Source organism: Cucurbita pepo, chromosome LG04 (assembly GCF_002806865.2).
Source record: "Cucurbita pepo subsp. pepo cultivar mu-cu-16 chromosome LG04, ASM280686v2, whole genome shotgun sequence".
NCBI classification, from domain to species: Eukaryota; Viridiplantae; Streptophyta; class Magnoliopsida; order Cucurbitales; family Cucurbitaceae; genus Cucurbita; species Cucurbita pepo.
In genome coordinates, this window is record NC_036641.1 from 8,407,072 (window position 1) to 8,416,986 (window position 9,915).

General features: G+C 36.4%; 1 protein-coding gene across 1 annotated transcript; it reads left to right on the forward strand.

The window, feature by feature from the left end:
• The first annotated feature begins 1,741 nt into the window (after positions 1–1,741).
• LOC111793943 (E3 ubiquitin ligase BIG BROTHER-like) lies at positions 1,742–6,941 on the forward strand. The gene is made up of 8 exons (XM_023676028.1): positions 1,742–2,217; positions 2,778–2,950; positions 3,379–3,610; positions 4,770–4,804; positions 4,924–4,968; positions 5,258–5,385; positions 5,602–5,710; positions 6,536–6,941. Exons 2-8 carry the CDS (start codon positions 2,807–2,809, stop codon positions 6,584–6,586), a joined length of 744 nt encoding a protein of 247 aa, XP_023531796.1. The 5' UTR covers positions 1,742–2,217; positions 2,778–2,806; the 3' UTR covers positions 6,587–6,941.
• The last annotated feature ends 2,974 nt before the right edge of the window (positions 6,942–9,915 follow it).

Sequence of the window (9,915 nt, forward strand, 5' to 3'; positions counted from 1 at the left end):
AATTACTAGGTTGGAATCGAGTCGGAGAAACCGTTCATCGATGCCTATAAATATTTATCGTGGAACGAGATTTATTAGTAGGTTGGAAGCGAGTTGGAGAAACCGCCCATCGATGTTTATTAATATTCATCTCCGTCTTCTAACCTAAACAGTTGAGCGGGATTTTTCGGTTGTGAACGAACCGAGAAAATGTGTTAGGAGAATGATTCTCAACAAAGCTTCCAACAATTACCAACTCACCTTTGAGATGTGGTGTTGGTTGGTGATCCTTCTTCAACTATTTTCTTTCCAAATGAAGCCCAACCACTTCCAAAAATATTTGCAATTTGGTCCTTTTTAAAACCTATTTTCTTGGTTTTCATCTATTCATTTTGCAATCCAACCCCTCAATTCATAATTAATTCCATTTTAACCCCAACATTTCTATGTAAATATTTTATATAACCAAATAGAAAAATAAAAAATTATCAATATTAATGAAATTTTTATTCTTTTAAAAAAACAAAGTTTAAGCCAAAATTTGCAAAGAAGCCCTTATATTTTGTCCAAATATGGAAGGAAGCCCTTATAACGCCCACGCGATCACCTGTCATTCAACGCGTGGCCCTCAGTCGCCTCCCACAAAAAGACAAACAGCCAATACAAAATATGCACAAAAAATAAAGTAATAAAATTAAATAATAAATAAATCAATCAATCAAAGTTATTGAATTTAGTCTTTATAAATTTAATTTAGATCATATAATTTTAATTTTGTATAATTTTAAAATTTTAAAATTAATTTCTATAATCGAGTTAAATCATATAAAACTTAATTATTATTTTTTAATTAGTTTATTTTGAATATATAATTCGACCGGTTAAACCATTATATTGTTAATATAAAAGTTTCAAATTTGAATTAAAAACGATTATATTTTATTTCATGATCGGAGTAAAATTGAAAGATGATCGATGGTAATTCTAAGGATTATCGAGGGCAAAAATAAAGATGTCTCCTGCGTTACATCATTTGATTTTAGTGCTAATGTTATATTTAGTACTGGATTATAGTTTACTATTATATTATATTTGATATTTTATTATAGGGCAAATATCTAGATATTTGCCTTCTTACCATACGTATCTTTCGGTTTATTGTTATTTTTATTTATTACTATTTTTTATATGCTTGTAATTTATTTGATTATAAATATATAAAAAAATCCACGCACCAGCCGTGGTGGATTAAGTAAACATTCTCTACTAACACTCAAACCCACTAGTAGGCTTTCCCTCTCAGGCTTCTCCTTGAGATTTTTCGACCGATGTGGGATCTTACAATCCATCTTATAGGGAGCCCAACGTCCTCATTGGTACACTGTCTAGTGTCTGACTCTGATACCATTTGTCACAGTCCAACCGCTAGTAGATATTGTTCTCTTTAGGCTTTCTCTTTTGCACTTCTCTTCAAGATTTTAAAACGTGTCTTATAAAAAAAGATTTCCACACTCTTAAAAGTAATGTTCGATGTCACAAATTAATGTGGGATCTCACGTACATAAAGAACGAGAAGACCTAGAATGTAAGAAATCACCAACCCGAGTGATTCAATTGAAATATTTCTCGTGGTGAGACGCGGATTTAATAATTAAAATAATATATTTGAAAAAAAATAGTTTTTTTTTTTTTTAATTAACTAAAGAAAAAGGTTAGATTTGATTAAATCATAGAGTATTAGGGAAGAAAATGAAAATGGAATCTGTTGTGGGAGGCAAACTCAAACGGGGAGGAGGCTCTGAATTCTCACCAACAACAACAACAACAAAACGAGCGAGAGAAATTCTCGTAGCCTTCAATCCCCAAATTCGCCGAGAAATCTATAGAACCATACCCAAACCAACCACAATCAATCATTCAACCATAGACCCTCTCTCTCTCTCTCTCTCTTTTCGCCATCAAAAGCGATCATTGTCGGCTTCTTTAATCTCTTCCCTCTTCCTTTGGAATCAATCCCTTTTCTTTTCCGATTTCACTTTGTTTTTGTTTCCGAGGCCGACCCTTTATCTTTCTTCGTCTCTTTCATCCGCTTCCCTCTTCTTCTCTCTGTTTCTGTTCTTCTACATTCCCCCCTTCACTTGTTCCACCAACTGGGTTCTTCTGCTGAGCTTTTGGTTTGTTGGGTTTCGGCGTCGGAGCTGCTTGGTTGTGTTGTGCGCATCGCTCCGGCGTTTGAATGTGAGTTTTGAGAACCTACATTTTGATTCACTCTGTTTTTCTTTTTGTTTCTGTTTGTGCGGTTGTTTGTGGGTAATTTGGATGGAACAAGGGAAATTTGAGTATGGGTAATTGCTTGCTTGATTTCCCTTTTGTGGTTTAGTGTTGGGTTTGATGTATGTTCTTAATTATCAACAATGAGGGTGTCCAATTCCGATGATGCTCTTTGATTGTTTTTCTTTGTTCATTGTTAATTCGTTTCTCATGGGATCTGGGTTGTGTTAGCTCGAAGATTTGCTGAGAGACGGATTTGGCTGCGACAGATAATGTCTCGACTGATTTGTGTAATTTGTGCTGTGTTTTACTGAATTACAGCTGCTTCTTTAATCTAGGAGATACTAAACTCTTGGGTCTGGTTGTTCTTGCCCTGGTTCTCACATTTAAGGGCAAAATGAAACTGGGTTTACTTGTGTTGGAACAGTTTAGTTTAGCTGTGCTGTAGGCTTTGGAGTGGCTTTTTGCTGTTTTGATTTCTTTCATGCAATGTTCTTTTGGTTTTATGATGTTTCTGCAATGTACAGAAGCTTTGGTGGATTCATTTGTATATGAAATGAGTTGGAACAACACGCATACAGAAGTTCATCATGTTAATACCCCTTATCCTTATAACACTGCTGGGAGTTTCCTGGAATATTTTGAAGGTCTTACCTACGAACATGTAAATTTCATATTTTCGGGCGCTTCACATTCTCAGGTACTTTCGATCCGCTTGCTTCTTTGTTCCAAACAGTTGTACTTGATTTGTTAACCTATGCAATCGGAAGTCGTTTTTCTTTTTTTTTTTTCGATATGCTGTTCTTTCGTCGTTCTTACTTCATGGAAGATTATGTTCTTTGTTTGTGAAATGAAGGATTTAATGTATTGGAGAAGTCTCTTTGCATTTCTTTGTTTTTTCTTCTTCTGACCTCCGTTTTCGAGTCGAATCTACTTTCAAGTTGAAAGTTGCCTTACCCTGTTTATAACCGATATGCTAGCAAAAGATGCCTTACCCTGTTTATAACCGATATGCTAGCAAAAGAAGTTTCGCACTGAACCGTAGTGCTTCGCTCTCGAGTTTCTTCAATTAATTTGAACTGTAAATGGAGAATGACAATGTAACTCATTTAAGTTTCACATTTGCAGGAGACTGTTTATCCTCCTCTGAATTCAAACTTTTACAAGTTTGGGTTTTCAGATTTTGGGAGTCCGACCTATTACAACCCACCTCAAGCTTATAGGGTGCATGATCAAGAGCCCATAATTTATGAACATAGGAGGCTAGAAAACTCAGCAACTCAGCCTGATGTACAGAGTACAGCAAATCTTGAATTGGAAGAATTTGCAAATACTACAGCATTTGACAACCATGTAGAATGTAAGTGATAGCTTTTCCAACTGTTCCATCCCTGTAAAAAGGTTTTTCCAATTGTTCTCTATCTGTTTGGTTCACCATTGAGGTTTCGTGGAGGTATGCAAAATATTTACTTCTGAAACTCTGAGATCCCACAGCGGTTCGGTTGGAGAGGGGAATGAAACATTCCTTATAAGGGTGTGGAAACCTCTCCCTAGCGAATTCGTTTTAAAACCGTGAGGCTGACGGCGATACGTAACGGATCAAAGCAGACAATATCTACTAGCGGTGGGGTTGGGCTGTTACAAATGGTATTAGAGTTAGATACCGGGTGGTGTGTCAACTAGGACGCTGGCCTCCAAGGGGGGTGGATTGTGAGATCCCACATCGGTTGGGAGGGGAATGAAACATTCTTTATAAAGGTGTGGAAACCTCTCCCTAGCAAACGCGTTTTAAAACTGTGAGGCTGGCCAAAGTGGATAATATCTACTAGCGGTGAGCTTGGGCTATTACAAATGGTGTTAGAGGTAGACATTGGGCGGTGTGCCAGCGAGGAAAGGGGTGAATTGTGAGATTCCACATCGATTGGAAGGGGGAATGAAACATTTCTCATAAGGTGAGGAAATCTCTCCCTAGCAAACGCATTTTAAAACCGTGAGGCTGATGGCAATACGTAACGGGTCAAAGCGGACAATATCTGCTAGCGGTGGGCTTGGGCTGTTACAAAACCAATGTTCACAGCAGGAGTGAAACATCAAAAGATACACACATCAATTACATTTTTCATTGCTTTTGAGGTTTATTTGTTTATTTATATTTTAAGTTTAAGATTCATTGGCATAGAGTATGACATATACTACTTCATTGAACATAATTGAGATGAACAGATACAATTAGATATATATTGTTGAGGAATACCGGTGTTCATATCCGTACTTCGTTTCTCAAGAGCTCGTGTGCTTAAGGCTATATCTTGAGAAAACACTGCATACAAGGATGAACTTAATAACTCTTGTAGATGATTCTTATAAGTTGTTCAATTGAACACCAAAAAAGAATACGGTTCTTAAAATATAGATTTCCCTTGAATTTAGTTATTACTTCACCTTAAATGGTTCATAGTTTTCCTCTCTCTGATAGCTCTAACGGTCGACTCGAACAATTCTCTTTCGCTTTCTCTCAGGTCCAAGAGGACGCCATAATTCACATGATTTTCAGGTTTGTGGCTTTTATATGGTTTGCAGATCAACTTTCTACCTGAATCGTGTTTATAAAACTTGTTTGGCCTGGTGTTTTGTTCTCGATCATTGACGAACGGATGCTTTATCTAAGTGTAGGTTGTTTGGCAAGACAATGTCGATCCTGATAATATGACTTACGAGGTTAGTTCGTTTGGAAAAAATTACTTGTTTTACGGAACTTGCTTCAACAAAAGGGTACCGACACCCGAAACCGACACAATGTATTACAATATCTATAGCTACATAAGCTGAAAAAAGTTGTCTTTTGGGTAACTAGTTTGATAAAGTTATAGGGGCCACTATATAGGCCTGCTGAACATTTTTCTAAGTAATATTTAACAAATTTCATCCTATATGGCCTCTGATTCTCTTGAACTATCTGCAATTTTTTACAATACTTGGATAAAAATCTATAATATTTCGAGTTCAGGAATTACTAGAGTTGGGTGAGACAGTTGGAACTCAAAGTCGAGGTCTTTCACAAGAATTGATCGCTTTGCTTCCGATATCGAAGTACAAATATAGTTTCTTCTCGAGGAAAAAATCTCGTGGAGAGAGGTATGTGATAGTTCATGATGTTTCTTTCCTTGACGTTTATTTGTCTCTGAGATTGACTCGTAATCGTGCTATCCTCATTATGTCGCGGAGTTACGAAGAACGCTGAATGAACGTTTTGGATTCAATGCTTTTCTATTATTTCATAGCTGCACCTGATTGAGAGTCCAGTTTGTTCCTGTCTACTTCTTTGAATCTCATATACTTTTCTGGATGTAGATGTGTGATATGCCAAATGGAATATAAACGAGGCGATCGACGGATCACTCTGCCATGCAAACATATCTACCATGCTGGTTGTGGAACCAAATGGCTCAGCATCAACAAGGTATTACTATTAGTTTAGTAAGACTGAATGTGTGCTGCCATTGTTGACTGATATAACTCGAGACCTCTGTTCTGTTACAGCTTTTACACGTAGTCTTTGAACCCAATTGCCATCCTCCTTTTACCCCGCTCTTTTCTCATTCATGTGCATCTCAAAACCGACCAAGCAAGGGTTAACGTTGTGTAGTCAGAAATAGAGTGGTAACGGCTAATAGCTAGCCTATTCACTCAACCGAAGGGCTTCCCTTTTTTCATTTCCTTGTTTTGTCTGTTAGGTTTCCCATATTACGAGTAGCTATAAAAAAAATCTCAAAGTGGAAAGTCTTCTCCTTCATCTATTAGTTTAGTAAGACTGAATGTGTGCTGCCATTGTTGACTGATATAACTCGAGACCTCTGTTCCGTTACAGCTTTACCTAGAACTTCCAAAGCTTTTACTCGTAGACTTCGAACCCAATTCCCATCCTCCTTTTAAAACATAGCACCCCACTCTTTTCTAATTCATATGCATCTCAAAACCGACCAAATAAGAGTTAACGTTGTGTAGTCGTAACAACTAATAGCTAGCCTATTCACTCAACCTTCCTTAAAGGGCCTCCTTTTTTCATTTCCTTGTTTTGTCGGTTAGCCGTTATAAAAAATCCTAAAGTGGAAAGCCTTCTCCTTCATCTACACAATCTTCGCATAATAACCACGTTCATTCCATAGCTAAAACGGGTATTCAATGGTAGACTTTTAGGTGTCGTTTAACATAACAAGAAGTGTAGCATCGAATACCCGTGTTATGAATGAGCGAGTGAGCGAGTAATAACGTTATGGTTTTGCAGGCTTGCCCCATATGTTACACAGAGGTGTTTGGTGATACTTCAAAACACTGAGTGAGTGTGTTGATTGTTAGAGGAAAGAAGAAGAAGAAGAAGAAGAAGAAGAAGAAGAAGAACATAATGGTGTTTGTAAGTTAATTGTTAAATGGAGTGCGTAATCACTTGATTTTGTCTCATAAATTTGGGCACTTCAGTAGTGAATAAAACATCAGTTGCTTGCTTGTATTAGCTAGCTTGTGTCAGTGTTTGGTGTCTGGATGTGTTATGAATCCTTGGCGCCCTCAAGAGCAGGGGCAAAATGGGAAAGGGTTTGTTTCTAAGTTTAGAAATGGAAATAACTCTCTATATTTTATAGGAATTTTGTAATTCATAGTCCCCTTTTTAAAAATATTGCATTTCTTATACTCAATCATTCCCGGTTATGCCTTTTGGATTCGATCCTCTAACCTTTTATCCTATATAAGTTAGAGATATTCATTGGGCGGGGCAAGGACAAAACAGTCTTTTTCATTCTCGTCCTCAGCCCCGCCTCTTATTTTCAATCCCCATCCTCACAAAATTTCCTATTTATTCTTGCCAGGATCGAAGTTTTTTCTTATTTTTTAAAAGTATTTATTTCAAATAATTTTTATTTCTAGTATAATTTCTATATAGAAAGTTTTAAACGTTCAAATATAATATATATTAAATTTAATTTTTAAAAATTTAAATTTTAATGTTACAGTATAGTTTTTATATTTAGGGCAGGAGTAATATAATCTTCGAAGAAATCTCTCTATACTCTCTAGAAATTTTTTTTGGACCAATCTAAAATTTAATTTTATGTTGGTTAGGTTGATTACGGGAGCAAACAAATATTGGTTGACCCAATAAAACCGATTAGTTGGGTTGGTTACGGGACAATTAAATATTGGTTGACCCCAACAAAACCAACAAAAAAAATGTCAACGACCAAATTGAATTTTTATGGTTTGCCCCTACATAATAGAAATTAAGTCTTCGATCTTCAGACTACCAATACTTAAATCTTCCTAATTAAATTAGAATATTTGCACTTTCTCGTACTAGTGCTCGGGGGCCACGAGCCTCTAACGACTTGGATTTGTGTTTAAGCACGAGATGCCTTACCCACCAAACTCGAGCTACCTTTGTTGTACCTTTTTTTTTCCACATTTATCCATTTGACTTAAAAATATTGTCCCAAGACAAAAAAAAACATATAGAGAAAAGAATTGATGTCAAAAACATTCCAATACATAGATTTGTAGTAACAAAAAGACCAAACATGAGTGGCAACAAATATATGCAAATAAAAAAACATACCAAAAATACAAACTTAGAAATTTTGGATTTTCCTATTTAAGAAGCAATATATTCCATTTCTTCTACACCAACTATATAAAAATGGAAAAAAAAAATAATTATTATTATGGGTGGTCCATTTTTTTGCATTTTCCTCTAAAGAATTCGATAATTTGAGCGGGAGAGCTGATACACGAACATGGACAAAGCAAACAAAACCCAAACAACAGCTTCACGAATTTAAAACGCGTCTTTTGGGAAGAGGTTTCCACACCCTTATAAGGAATGCTTCGTTCTCCTCTCCAACCGATGTGGGATCTCACAATCTACCTCCTTTGGGGGCCCACCATCCTCGCTGGTACATCGCCCGGTGGCTGGCTCTGATACCATTTATAATAACTCAAATCCACCACTAGTAGATATTGTCTTATTTGGCTCGTTACATATCGTCATCAACCTCACGATTTTAAAAATATGTCTTTTATGTAGAGAGTCTAGTCCTACTCTAACCAATGTCACACACCATCTAATGTGTGATGTCCCACATTGGTTGGGGAGGAGAACAAACCATCGTTTATAAGGGTGTGGAAATCTTCCCCTAGCAGGCGCGTTTTAAATCCTTGAGGGGAAGCCCGAAAGGGAAGCCCAAAGAGGACAATATCTGCTAGCGGTGGATCTGGGTCGTTACAAATGATATTAGAGCCAGGTTCCGGACGATGTGCCAGCCTTCTCGTTGTTCCCCGAAGGGGGGTAGACAAGAGGCGATGTGCCAGTAAGGACGCTGGCCCCGAAGGGGGGTGGATTTGAGGGCGGTCTCATATCGATTGGAGGAAAGAAAGAGTGCCAGCGAAGACGTTGGGCCCCGAAGGGTGGTGGATTGTGATGTCTCACATTAGTTGGGGAGGAGAACAAACCACCATGTATAAGGGTGGTGTGGAAACCTTCCACTAGCAGACGCGTTTTAAAGCCTTGAGGGGAAGCCCGAAAGGGAAAGCCCAAAGAGGACAATATCTGCTAGCGGTGGATCTGAGTCGTTACGTAGTGACTGGCTCTAAACTATTTGTAACCGCTCAAGCCTACCGTTGGTCGATATTGTCTACTTTTGCTCATTACGTATCGTCGTCAACCTCACGAATCTCACAATTACTGTCATATAGAATCATAACGAATTGAAGGGTCATGAATTTTCTTCTACAACCATCATATTGACAGAGAATATAATCTCTATCTCCAGTCCCGTTTATGTAATAGGGAGAATCTATGATGAATTTTATGTTCGAACGAGCAAAGTTTATTATTTATTTATTTATTTAAGGAAGAATCAAACAATTATATTGTGATCTAAAAATTTCATCACATTATAATATTGGAAAAGGAAAAATAAAATAAAAATAAATAAAAAATAAAAGCATGAGGAAACTACACTTCTTAGTGCATAGACATTGGAGGATTGGTGGACTCAATTATTGAATATTATTTTGCTTTGAATAAACAACATTATCTAATATTTTAATGTGGGGAGTGCTTGATTATATTTAATTAATTATTTTTTTCTTTGAATTATGCACCCTCATTAATTTAATTAATTAGGGTTTACTCCTAATATATAGGGCCAGCTGGCATTGTCACATTCCCCAAGGTCGTATCTAAATAAACTTTGTTTTATATTAGATGATTTATTTATCATATGTTATAATTATGACTTTTCATTTATGAAATTCTAGTACAATATAAAAATATAACTATTTTTAAATATATAAATATCTAGAATTTGTAATTAAATATTATTTTTTTGAGTTGCGTGATTTACTAAAAAGTATTTATATATTTAAAAAAGACTTTATAATATTTTAAATTAGATTAACTAAGAGGACAAAAGAAACAAAAGGTTGAAGGCTGGTACTCACATGCCTTGTCCAAGTGGGAAACAAATGTCGTTGAAATTTGGTTAAGATTTAAATAGTTACCGGAAAGAAATGTGCATCTAGTCATTTTATCCTCGTGATCGCTCTCATTTAGATGTGATCTTGGTTCATTCGTGTGATGTCCGATGTTGGTTGAGGAGGAGAACAAAACACTCT

What these genes read in the sequence shown, in the direction of transcription:
- LOC111793943 (XM_023676028.1), top strand. Translation starts at nt 2,807, where the DNA reads ATGAGTTGGAACAACACGCATACAGAAGTTCATCATGTTAATACCCCT. An exon ending in ATTTGACAACCATGTAGAAT is followed by an intron (nt 3,611 to 4,769) that starts GTAAGTGATAGC and finishes GCTTTCTCTCAG; the next exon opens with GTCCAAGAGGACGCCATAAT. An exon ending in AATGGCTCAGCATCAACAAG is followed by an intron (nt 5,711 to 6,535) that starts GTATTACTATTA and finishes ATGGTTTTGCAG; the next exon opens with GCTTGCCCCATATGTTACAC.